The 13,301-nt window shown below is 41.1% G+C and overlaps 1 protein-coding gene across 4 annotated transcripts; it reads left to right on the plus strand.

Annotated features, from left to right (window-relative positions):
* The first annotated feature begins 250 nt into the window (after positions 1–250).
* Positions 251–11,276, plus strand: MEIKIN (meiotic kinetochore factor). Of its 4 annotated transcripts, none has more exons than XM_063413393.1 (14): positions 251–619; positions 1,992–2,079; positions 2,302–2,380; positions 3,259–3,319; positions 3,898–4,038; positions 4,456–4,575; positions 4,831–4,870; positions 5,645–5,706; positions 6,494–6,588; positions 6,919–7,092; positions 7,429–7,509; positions 8,002–8,157; positions 8,445–8,568; positions 10,197–11,276. In XM_063413393.1, the coding sequence occupies exons 1-14, from the start codon at positions 376–378 to the stop codon at positions 10,241–10,243; spliced, it is 1,512 nt and encodes a 503-aa protein (XP_063269463.1). In that variant the 5' UTR covers positions 251–375; the 3' UTR covers positions 10,244–11,276. The 4 variants fall into 4 exon arrangements, with proteins under 4 accessions (XP_063269463.1, XP_063269466.1, XP_063269462.1 ...); XM_063413396.1 differs by having other exon boundaries at positions 251–550; XM_063413392.1 differs by having other exon boundaries at positions 252–655; positions 10,197–11,275.
* The last annotated feature ends 2,025 nt before the right edge of the window (positions 11,277–13,301 follow it).

Here is a 13,301-nt window from a genome sequence, read left to right on the forward strand (position 1 = left end):
CCCGTCCCTCACGGGGGCCGTCCCTCACAGGCCCCGTCCCTCACAGGGCTCGTCCCTCACGGGGGGAGGTCCCTCACGGGTGCCCGTCCCTCACGGGGCCCGTCCCTCACAGGCCCCGTCCCTCACGGGGCCCGTCCCTCACGGGGGCCGGTCCCTCACGGGGGGCCGTCCCTCACGGGGGGCCGGTCCCTCACGGGGGGCCGGTCCCTCACGGGTGCCCGTCCCTCACGGGGGGCGGTCCCTCACAGGCCCCGTCCCTCACGGGGCCGGTCGCTCACAGCGGGCGCGCGCGGCCGCCCCGCGCATGCGGGCTGTGGCGCGGGGCGGCGCCGCCGGAGGGGCCGCGGGCCGGGGTCCGGCGGCGCTGGGGTTGCCATGGAGCGGCAGCGCGGGCTCCGCGGCCCCTGCACCGGGAAGGCGCCGCGGAAAAAGCGCCGCGCCTCGCCCCTGCCAGGGACGGCCGCTGTCCCGGGCAGCCGGGCCGGTGTCTCCCAGATGTGCCGGCGGCGCCTGTTCGGGAGCGCGGGGCCTCGCAGGCCCGAGGCCGCCTGTGAGCGCCTCTCCCGGGCGGCGGCGGGGCTTGGGGTGCAGGAAGCTGGGCCGGAACCGGCGGGAAAGGGTGGGAAAAAGAGGACCCCGCGCTGTGCTTTGTCCGGTGTGTTCTCGTGGGTAAAGATGCTGGGCAGAGTAATCTGGCCAAGTTTTTTACCAATAGCGTCCACGGTGTCAGCCCAAAGGTTTGCTCCTCACACGTGTACCCAGCGCAGCGCGTGCTGTGTGAGGTTAGGAAGTGGTTTCTGGTTATCCACGTCCCTCACTGCTTGGAGAAGGCAGACTGCTGTTCTGGAAACAGGAGTGTTACTTCTATTTTAGCTGCTAGTTAGCAATAGGAAGGATTTTTCCTTCTGTAAACTGCCTCCCCTCCATTTAATCGAGTTGTAAGGGAGCACTGAGAAGTAGCTAGACAAAAGGCTTGCTTACCTTTGAGAGAATACTTCAAGAATTGCTTGAAGTCGTTACTCAAAAGGAGCTGCCTCGTTGAACATAGTACAGCACATACCAAGCTAAGAATTTGAGACCTGTTAAGAAAAATTGCAGTTCAAGGGAAGGGATGGGAATCGAGTGAAGGCTGACAGAGTATGGGGAAGGCCGGCGTGGGATGTCTTGAGGGTGGGCTGATCTTGGTAATTTAAAAGTAAAGCTTTGCTGTTAGAGGGTACAGCGAACATTTGTCACTGCCTTGTTCCTGCTCTGCTGGCTCCTGCTCTTGTATGTATTTAGTGCTTCTGTGCCCACGACTGGGTGCAAGCAGCTGCCTGGATGTCTTCCATATGCTCGAAAAAAAAGAAGGAAAAGAATGAGTCCTGCCCATGTGTTATCCTGTCCTGAGTTCCCAGGAAGCTTCGGCCGAAGGGCTCTGTGGGGCCCTGGGGAAATGCAGTGACTCACACAGGTTTTAGTTTGGGCATCCTGTGTGGTCATAAAAGCTTAACTAGAAATTTTGACTGTTCCTAGCTCTTGGATAATAAAAGCAAAGCACAAAGCAAAATGACTTAAAAATTAGTTTTAGATAAGAAAATATGCCTCTGAAATTTGCTGATTACTGATTGTGTCATTAATTCAATTTGGGATTATATACATATACCAGTTTATGTAGACATCCTTGATACTCATAAAAAACTCAATTTGAAACTGATTTGTACTCAAACTACTTTGAATCAACGTAAAGGTTGCTTCCAAGGTGGTGGGTTTTTTTTCCTGTTAATCAACAGATTTCTAAAACACAAGCAGTATTTCCTTAAGTCTGCTTTTTGTTTTGTCCTGATGTACTGCTGAAAAAAGCAAATTCAAATTTAACATTTTTGTGATAATAGGGTCAAAAAGTGTTACGAGTGTAGAAGGTGGGAACAGCTAAAGGTTCCCTGTTAGAAATAATAATCTAAATTCTAATGTTGAAATTATCATTACTGAACTAAATATTTTTTCTCTAGGCCTTAAGAAAAAGTTCAGTGGGAAATACCTACCAAAGATTAAAGAAGATGTTGAATATACTGAAGAGAGCTCTTTGTGCAACCAAAGGTCAGCTAGAACTCGTTCAAGCATACCATTTTTAAGACTTGCTAGTAAATCATATTGTTTTGCCATGTGAGATGGCTCTTGGAGTGATGCAGTCTGAATTATCAGTCCACTGATGTTTGTCAGATCATGTATTGACACCTCATAAAGACATTTTGGAGTTGTTGCTTTTATCTAAAATATTGTAGCTCTGTGATTGAACTTGGTTTTGTTCTTCAACTGCAGCAATCAAGTGACTGCCAGAGAAACAACAGACTTCAAGATGAGAGAGGAGGAACCAGAAGAAAGCAGTGTACCACTGAAGGTGAGAATGCTGTCTCACTTTCTCTCTACTAGTGATGGAGGATAAATCAGAGAAATGTGACACTTAAATTCTTTCTCTATTCAGGTAAAATTTCCTATGAGTTACGTCTGTGTGTGCCCAGACATTTTTCAGGCTGAACTTGGTGCTGTATTTTGGATTACATTTTCTGTGTCTTTGACTGGAATAAAAGCTGTTGGAGCTACTGGTAGCATGAGAAAACATCAATACTAATTGTCCTGGATGAGGCAAGGCTGTAGGAATTGTGTTGTGTGGAACAGATCTCAGTGGATTGTGATTCCAGAGATTGCTGCCTTCTAGGTCAGGCACAGGCCTTTGACAGGTCACTGGTGCTCTTTCTTGTGTCATTAAAACTGGACCAAAGTGATTGGAGATGATGGTGCAGAAGTGTTACAGGACAATTAATACTGCAATGGCAAGAGAATAAGTGAACCAGGTGTGTTTGAACTGAAATCTGCTGCCACAAAGGGCATCATAAGTGTTTGTATTTACAGAAACGGTGTAGGATTCCGAAAGTGAGGACTGGGTGTTGGAAAAAAATTCAAAAGACAATAAAACTCATTACTCTACGTTTGTTGTGCATAAGTTCAGTTGATGTCATTATGTCTTCAACAGCAGTCTGCAAAGATTGCAGGGTCAAATGATGGGATATTCATCATGAATTTTAGAGCTGTATGGTTGCAGATTTGTTAATAAGCATGAAAAACCCTGCTACAAACTACACTCTGAATAACAGGCTTAAGTGGTGAAGTACTAGACACTGAGTTTTCTCAGCATCTGCTAATGTAGGATGATATTTAAGTGCCTTTCTTTGTCTACATTCAGTTTTTCAGGTTGTTTGTATTGTCTTTTAATTTTAGGAAGCCAAAATAATCAGCTTTGAAAATAAAGGAAGTTTCAAAAATGCTGAAGTGACTTCAAGTGAGTATAACGGCAATACATGATATGAAATATATTTTATATCGGTATTAAACTAAATGTAAAATTCATGATATAATTTTATTTCTGTAAAAGTGCTGGTGTACTGGTTCTGGCTGTGTGATACCACTGGCTAGACCTGTGCCTCACTGCAGCCTGGGCTCACATGAACAGACAGACCCACAGCACCTGAGACAGTTTGATCCCAGCGTGTTGGAAACCACATGATCTCGATCTTATCATTGACAGAATTAGTTGTGGACTTGAGTTCTTCAGTTTACTCAAACCTGGATTTCTAAAAGTTTGTGACCTATTTAAGAATTACCCTACTAGAGCCTAAATTCTTCAGGCGTGTCTTGTGAGCCTTGGGCAAAGAAGGTGTTTTCCCTTGCCTTATGGTAGTGTATGGAAGTAAACAAAGGATGCCCTTTGTTTGCTTCTTTAACTGTATTATGACTCATTATAAGATACTGACATGACAATATTTAGCTCATTACAGGAGTGAAACTCAGATAAGGAAATCCTGATGGTTTGTACAAGATGATAGGTTTTTTAGTCACCTTTTTTGTCTCTTTCTCTAGGTACAGAAATTACTCTTCCTACAGGTGTTTCCACCTTTCTCATAGAGTGTTTAGATGAAGATTCAGCTGCAGATTATAGCACTGCTAGCGACAGCCTGGAGACTTATTCATCCCCTGAAACATTCAGAGATGATGATTTGGGTGAGAGTTTTGGGTGACTTTTTTCAGTTTTATTTGATGTAGAAAATGTGAGGAGACTGTCTACAGTAGAAGGACTAACAGCCTCCCTTGGTGTGACTCACCAGAACACATTTTTGCTTAACATGGAATCTGTGTATCTGTCCTCTAATCTGGTGTGAATCAGATTGTGTAATTTGAATCCTATTTTAAACTGAAGTACTCACTGTTGACACAAGCTGTTTATTGGGAATGACCCACAAATGTGTGTTCAGTCAAATTCCTTCCAAACTTTTCTGCAGCTGTTTGAGCCAAGACAGTGCTTTAATTTTGCTTTTTAGTTCCTGTCCTGCAAATGTGATTGCTTTCAGTTTGGTCACAAATTCAGTAACTCAGTGAATTTCAGCATAAGAAATCTGCACCTATATTTTTTATGTCCAGAAAGTTGCAATTATTACTCTGTGGACCTTGGCAAGTACAAGAACTCTACTCTCCTGGACTCCAGCAAAGCAGTGACCATAGACAAGATACCACAGATCTCAAATCTATCAGCAATATTAGGTAATTCTTTTCTACAATACTTTGGGATATGAACATAAAAAAAAATCACTGTGGTGTTGAGGAACTTGTATAAAATATGTAATGATCATCTTATGTAAGGTCTGTCTGCATAATGGAGAGCAGCTCCCTGCAAGTGGTCTGTATTTGATTCTAATATTGTGCTTTATAAGTCAGTTTGCATTAAGAAATTGTCTGTCTAAGCTGGCATAGCTTTTTCATTTAAAGTTTAGCTTTCATGTTTTGGGTTTTTTTTAGAACCTGTACCAGAGGATTTTCCAGATGGATGCGTTAGAAGGTAATTGCTACAGCAGACTCTTTGATGCACCCAGATGTTCAGACTCTTCTCTTTTGAGAGATACTTAAAAGAAAGGCCAGTGCAAATAAGCCTCTGCTCCTGCAAACATTTCTGTGGAGTTTCAGCTACCTGTGTCCTCACTAACTTTGATATTGGTGGAATTTGAAATTGGTCAGGGAAGAGTTCGCCTTACAGACTTCTAGTTTGGCCTTGCAGCTGTAGGGAAGTCAGTGTAATTTGAGGTTTTATCCCAGAGAAGGGTCTTCTATACTTGGCCTCGTCACAGAGCTGCCTTCAGGTCCTGACATAAAAACCTGAGGGACATGAGTGTTTTTCTAGGAACAGCATCATTTCTTTTGACCCTTGTGCTTCTCCTTCCAGTCTTATATGCAGACGTTTTCATTCCTGAAATTCACATATCAACCTCAGTGTTACAGATCTCTACACAATAGATTCTGAATTTTCTTGTGAATCTAATTTCTCCTGCATCCTTCTTAAATTTGTTCTGTCCTAAAATGCTGAAGTGCTAAGTATTTAGTGAGTCTTCTGTGGGTCTTAAATTGCAGCAATCCTCAGGATAAGATGTGTGACTTGATAATCTATCAAATAACTGTAAAGGAGGATTAAACAACTCCTTAACAATATTTTTTTAAAATAAGATTTATCCCTTTTCGCTCAACCTATATTTTCTGAGAATCTTCTTATTAATAGTTTATTTTTTTAATGTTAACATTCATTCAGTATAGTTGTTCTTTTCTTTTTTTCCTCTTCTAGAAAGAAACCATCAAATTGCTATTACAGTTATTCAGCATTAAGCATTTCAACTACAGTGGCAGGTAAAATATGACCTAAAGCAATTGTACTAGCTGTGAGAATAGAATATTCTACCCAAACTTAAATGATTGCACAGTATCTAAACCAGGCTTCTACTGTGTCAGTTGTTTTTCAGCACAGACTAAACTCAGTTGTGTCTAGAAGGGAAAGTGTAAATTGAAAAAATCATCCCAGCAAATAAGACTTGGTTCTAATTAATGTGTTAGGAGAAGAAAACAAAAACAACGAACCAACTAAAGTCTCAGACCCTGCATTTTTCAATTTAATCACCCATGATGCTCAATGAAAATAGACATTTCTTATTTACCTTACCCAGGACCACAACTGTTTGTGTCAGGCTTTTTACTTGAGCTTATTTCATATCAACTTCACAAATACATCGAGTCCCTGATGTAATTACAGTTCTGATCTGTGACTGACACAATTCTGTCTGTGCCCCAGGTACCACAGAATTTCCCCCTGCCTAATTTGGGGTGTAATGGTAGCAGAAGTTGCCACTGGTAAAGACTGCTGTGATTATGCAGTCTCTGGACCCACAGTGTTTAGTCAGCTGTAAATAGCCAGGTGAAGATAAGATAAATAAGCAGCCTTGTTTATGGAATGGGGGAGGAGTGAAGCAGTCCTGATGGTGGGGAGAAGGAGACAAGGGTTATGTTGGAGGGAAGAGCTGTATTTACATGGGTGGCTTTGGAATTATTCCTCTTTGAAAACCATCCTGTATGACATGGGGTGGAGAGTAGCTGTCGTCTTTGTCTCAAAGTTAATTAATGTGTTGGAAATCTGTCACAGGAAAAAAACTCTGTAAAATAACAGCTGCAAGAGAGAGAACTCCAGACCTAAAAAGTGGTATGCGCTGTTCTTCACCGTTAGGACCGGAAAGCAAGGTGAAAGATCCTTAATAAATCAGCGGGGTTGTAACACAAATTACTTGCTCCTTGTATGGGTGGAAAGCTCCACCTAGAGGAAGAGCAGTTCCTGCTACACTTGTGAAGCAGTGTCTGCAGCCAGGGCAGAGTGAAGGTGCAGCTTGCGTCTTCCTCTCGATAGAGGAATGATCATGGATGTCCCCAAGCTCACTGTTTTCAGTCTGTCTGTGTCAGTGGCACTGAAATGGGTTGTGTAGGGCTTGACTATGACAGAGGGACTTTTTTTAGTGCTTAGCAGGTTATAGAGATTGATCTTGTAACACAAAATGTAATTGTTTTACTATTTAGCTTGATAATCAAACACCAAAAGCCAAAAGGTTGAAGAAAAAAGCAAGCAGTTTTAATCCCTTAGAAGAAGGTTCCTCATCGTTTAGGCAGCTTGATACTCCAGAAAGCACATCAGCCAGATCAAAGGGGTTGACAGCAGAACTTCTACCAGTGAATCCGACAGATGCTGTGGTGGTGAGTATTCCCATTGTGCCCCCCTGATTAACACTGGCATGGAACAGAAGTGGGAGTTGTGAATCCTGACTGAAGTTACAATTAAATAGAAGTGGCAGGAAGTGCCACATCTGAAATGTCCGTGCTGCAGTAAACTAATTCTTTGTCTTAATTTTGGAGAGCATAAGACCAAAAAAACCCGAGTGACAGGAATTCCATACTTAAATCTGAAGAACTACTAGTAATTCTTAGTGGAGTTCCTAAAGTATTGTGTACTTACAAGAGAATACTGTAAGAGTTATAATAAACACCAAAGACTTTGAAACTGATACTGAATTCTTCTCTGTTTTTGTTCAGCAAATGACTTCCACCATGCTAATCATGGAGGAAAATAAAGTCCTTAAAAATCCTGGTAATGCTCAGCCTCTAGAACTAGATGTGAGTGTCTATATGATTTTTTTTTTGAATGATTAAAACCAAAGAAATCATTGCTTGTGGCACATTCCATTTCTGCCTATATATATTACACTGCAAATTGCACAACAAACTGATAAATTCTGGACAATTAAACCATATGACCCAATCCAGGAATTTGGTTTGTATTTTTACAAATGTAAAACCAGCACTAGTTGCCTTACTTGCACAAACTCTTTGATTCAAAATTGATATTTCAATGCCAGTTTGAATTCTTTGGCAGTACAGGTAGTACAGTTCTGCCACTTGTCTCTTCATACTTGAGCTAGTTCATAGTTAGATAATTGTTAGATTAATAAATTGAGAACACCAGGGTCTTGCTGAATCCCTAAATAATTTTTATTTAAGCAATAGAATATCTTTTGCATGAGCCAACAAGCATTAGCCAATCCGAATTGTTGTCTGTTATTTAACTGGAGTTATTCCTGTGTATTTTGTTTTTTGATGGAGCTGTAGCTTACCTTGTCACCGGTGTGTAAAGCCTCACCTGGGGAAGACCTGTTCCTGAATACCACAAGTCCGTTTGTAAATTCAGAAGAAATTGTTCCAGCATCTCTGAGCTCAGAAAAAGAAATTGTTCCTCAAAGTCCAGAAGAAAAGAATATTTTAAAGGTTCTGATTTTATTGCACTGCTTAAATCCAGTTTTATCATGATAATTTCCACTGTACTGTATATTTAATCCTTACAGTATCAAAGCTGCTAAAGAGAATGTTTAAAGCTTTGAAGCTTTCTATCACCCTTTTCAATAGCATATTGAGTGTACACAAGTAGTCTTAAATGTTTTCTAGTGACATGCCTTGAAATCTGCATGTAATCTCTAATTTCCCTAGAAGAAAGCTAAAAGAACATTCCTTCGGTGGGAATAGCTGTGTGAATGAAATGTCAATAATCTTTTCAGCCTCTGTGTGACAGACAAGAAATCTGCTCCATCGTTAGACTGTCACCAGGCCCGAGGCCCTCCCGGCTCCAGCAAGTTCCAGTTAAGTGCAAAAAGTTCTGCCTTCCCAAAGGAGTGCCTGAAGGTAAAGCAGTATTTACACTTAGTTCACTCTGCAGATGCCAACTGGGTAGCCGAGTGCTTAAAGGTTGTTGGGCTTTTTTTTAAAGTCTGAATATTTGGAAAAATCGCAAGGCTAAAAAGAGTGAAAGATGCAGAAGAGTTCAACTCTCTGGCCTAACAGAGTTCTTATGTGACAATACTTTATTAAAATTGCACTAACATTTTCTCCTTCATGGATCTTTAGCATAGGAATTAATACAGTCATAGGCTACTTCAGAATTAAGACCTTACTATTAGTCTGTGCTTTATTTCTAGGGTGAGTAAGCCTGAGTTGAACTTTGGTATTTACCGCCACGCCTCCACCAAAGCAGTTCAAGTTATCAGTAATGTTTTTCTTTAAAAATTATCAGTTTCTCAGGAGGTTTCTAAACCTTATTTTTTCTCCTGAAACCCTTAACATAGGGAAAGCTCCTTTCTTCACTTCCTAGGTTTTTGTTAAACAAAAATGACAACTGTGAACAAAACTGTCTCATCACTTAACACAGAGGTAAAAGCCCCTCCCTTTCCCATTGCTCATGAAGTTTCTTGGTGTACCACTGGATGGCACATGTCTTCCAAAGTTTAAAGTAGTTCTCCAAGTTTCCTGAGAGTTGTGTCATTTATTATGTTTTAATTCAATACAGAGACACTGCTTAAGTGTGGCAGCTTTCAAAAATACTGAATACACAAGAATTTTCATTTGCAGTCTCTTAGGTCCAAATGTCTTCTGTAACAATGGGGAACAAAGAGACACAGACTCCCTTGTGCATGTGAAGGAAATCACTTTATTGTAGCAAACACTCCCCTTTTATACCTTCAACTTCCACTGGACATAGTCAGAACTTACCAGAAGAGGGGCACCCAGTGGCTGCCCAGCAGCAGCCTGTGCTGTCTGTGTGTCCCAGCACCCAAGCACCTCCTGCTCACGTGCTGTCCATGCCTTCCTCCTCAGAACTGCCTCCCACCCCCAGCTCACCTCCAACCATCCAGCCTGCAGCTGTGCCCTCCTGCAGGGCTTTCTGATAAACATAAGCTTTAATAACATCAACAATTACAACCCCATATCCCAGTGTTTTCCTACTTTATTACCAGTTATATGCAGGATCTAGAGTGCAGGGAAGTGCTTGGAAGTGTGTGTGTATGTATTAATTAATGACACTCATCTGTACAGATCAAAGAGCTGGGATGCCAGGTCATGTGCCCAGGCAAATTGTGGTAATACAAAACACAGGTTGTACTTGGTGGGCAAGTGAATCAGAAATCAGCAAGCAGTGTTGTCAGAACCAGAGTTTGCTTTTCTAACTCCTTTTCTAAAGGGTCCTGGTATCAGGAATTGGACCCCACTGTGGTGGGGTGTTTATGCTGGATGTTTTGTTCTCTGCTCAAGGAGTCTTTCAGATGATGCTGGTTTTCATTAGGAATGTACATATACTCAAAACTGTTGTTCTCACTGGCAAATGAGACCTGCAAGATGCAGATTCTTCCAGACAAATGCTAGCACTGGATATATCTAGTGAACATCTGAACAGCTGGTCAGATCATTGAGCTTTCTCTTATACGTAAAAATGTACCACTTTATTGATAATTATTTATCACTCTTTTTTCTCCCAGATACTATTACAAGTACCAAAAATTGGATCTACTGTAAACAGAGATGAGATTTTTGGCTCTCAGCAGGAGTTAATAGAAGAAATTACTGTCTTGCTGCTTTGACAGTGTGGTAAAACAGAACTCCTAACCAGTTAATAATGGTTGTATTTTTTGCATGCATGCATGTTGTTTGAAATTTATATTATCTGTTTCAGTAAGCTAGTAAATACTCAAATACTTTATATTAAATTATTTTGTACAGCAGCTAGATCCTGTTCTGGGCATTATTCTGTAAGGATTCCATAAAGATGATTCTTCAGTTTGTTTAGATTTTTAAACAGTGTGACTGAAGAACAGCAGACCAAAGTGCTTTAATAGAATTACTTTTGGCTCTCCCTGCCAAGATTTCTAGTTTTCTCTAGTAGCATTAGCAGCTAAATGACCTGTTTCAGTGTTAACATTGGCTGTGAAGGTAACTGCATGTGCTGGGAGTGGCTGTGAAAGCATTCATGTACTCTTGGGGACCCAGAAGTCGATAGTATGCCTCCCTTAAACTCCTTGAATGCTTGGGTCTGCTGAACTTTGAAGGAACAGGACTGTGTGTTCTGCTGTAATTGGATTTCTGAGCAGGAATACAGGTCATCTTCACCCCATCATCACTGTGAGTTGGCTCTTAATGATCAGCACTGTCACCATTCTGAGCACATCCACTGCCCAGCCACTGCCATCTCAGAGTCCTTCCTGTTTCATCTCAGGTATTTTGTAATATCACATCTCTCAGTCATTGTTTTTTCTAGTGGCTTCAGACAGACAGAGAAAGTAAATGCCTTTCATGAACAGAATGGTGGGAAAAACCCTTTTATAGCTGAACTGTTTGAAGAGATGGATATTGACCTTCTGGATTTTCAGGCTGCTGCTCACTCTGTGTCCATACAAGTCAAATTCACAGTGCTTCCTGCTCAACTTGTAGATTGTTAATTCATAAATGTTGTTTTTAATGTGCTGAATGTCTCAGAAAAGACTGTCAAGAACATGGTTTTTTCCACTTGAATTCATTGCACATTAAAGTAATTTGGACCCCTACAGTGTTCTCACTACAATATCCTTTACTCAGACTGTATCCAAACAAAAAGGAAGTTTTTCAATGTTTCCAAATGCTAGTATGGCTTTCAAAAGTCTGAGTTTGTTTCTCAGTGGTATCACCCTTGAAAACAGTTGTGTATTTCCAAAAAGAGCATGACAAGAAGACGTGCAAAATCCACAACTATGGTTTGACTGCATTTGAAAATACCTGCGAAAGTTCAAACCCTGATCTTTTCCCCATTGCTCTGGGGTAGAAGGAAGTGCAAATAATTGCTGCTGGATTAGTCTGTGAACAAGTATTATATAAACATTCTAAATGGCTTAAGGTTAAAAATTATGCCATTAAGCGATTTTTCTTTTAAGCATAAGTAGAATGAGTTCTGCCAATAACTCCTTGGAGTCCTGTCGGGTATGCTTTTAATTATCAATATCCTTGTTCTTGCAAATACTAAGTCACTAGTAATTATGCAAGAATCCAGAGCCCCTAGGAGACAGAGGTGAGCTCCTTGATGTAGCTTTAAGCAAAATTGCAAGTTACATATTTAGTAAGATGTGTTTATGATGATAATTCAAGTAAAGGATAGTCCAGAATAAAAATATGTTTATTGTAAGGGTATTCTGGAAGTCATAGGAGAAGACACTGATTTTGCCCCAGGCCATTTGGTAGTGTTATACAAAAAGACTAATACTGGCAAACTAATTGGAAAGTACAAGAGAGGAGAATGTTCTGTAACTGTGGAATTGGCCATAGCAGCTTGAATATTGCTGGGGTTTGCTTTTGTTTTTCTTGATGTGACAAGGCTGTATAGGAGGACAGAAATATCATGAACCACAATCTCTTGTCCTTCCCTTCAGTTATGAAAGCACTGCTTCTTATCATCTTTTGTCTGACTCTTGGAGAAAGTGTAATTAATTACCAGGCTAGCTCTTTGCCCCAGGGAAGGAAATTCATTTTGAGGCTGCAACAATCTCTACTCTTGTTCTGCTGTTCTCAAAGGAACGACATTTTCCCATAGTTTGGTTTTCAGCTGAAAAATTACTAAATAAAATTTCATTCAAAGTGGAAACTGGCTCTTCCATATTGGTAGATAAAGGTTATGGGTCATGGCCAGCTAATGGGTAGGACAGAGGAGGTTATTTGTGCAGTGATTCAGGAGAAGAATCTGTTCAGTGTCACCAGGGCTGCTCTGTCACATCCCAGACATGATGAAGTCTTAATGGCTTGAATAAAATAGCTTCCAGCAGGTCAGTCCATGCAAGAACTCTGATAATCCTTTATCACCAGGAATTGTGCATGGCAGATGCATGTTGAGTAAATGTATTATACATAAATCTGTAAGAGGTTTTTCATTAACACTGTTCGGTTATTCTTGTTATCTGAAGTGCACTTCTAGGAGACTTTCACTTCAAGTACTCAGAGATGGTGGGAGATGTTTCTTGTGCTGGAGTGCTACAGAGGTACACGTACAGGCCGGTGGAGGGTAAAGCCTTGCATGCAAATGCTTCTGCTTTGGTTCATAATCTTTAGACAGAAGAGGGATGCCTGGGGCCCAAATCAAAATAGGCTGAATGTACACATAATTTCACCTATATTTAAAGGGGCTCCATCAGCTTGAATTGTAATGCACTTGAGCTTAGCTAAATCTTCATCACTCTAAGTTGTGAAACTACTGAAAGCTGAGTTACATATCCTGGCCAAAATTCTATCATTTTGTTTTGTTCCCTGAAGACTCTTTGAGACTGTATTTATGTGCTCCTCTTGAAGCCAGGAGGCTTCCACATGGTAAAAGGATGCAAAGATTGGTCATGTATAAATCTGTGGCAGGCACGAGTGTCTTCCATACAGAACAAGGGGGGAAAAGATGCATCAAACCATTAGTTCCTGTTTTGTGTTAGAATTGTCTACAACTTCTGGTAGATGAAAAACAAAGTTCCTACAGATGGGTGATTGTGAAGAATCATTATGTGGATACGTTACACATGTGCTAAATTATGCCTTAAAAATAATCTGCTTAATTTAATCTTACATCATATGTTGTTTTA

The sequence above is a fragment of the Prinia subflava genome, chromosome 16 (assembly GCF_021018805.1).
Source record: "Prinia subflava isolate CZ2003 ecotype Zambia chromosome 16, Cam_Psub_1.2, whole genome shotgun sequence".
In the NCBI taxonomy this organism is placed as follows: Eukaryota; Metazoa; Chordata; class Aves; order Passeriformes; family Cisticolidae; genus Prinia; species Prinia subflava.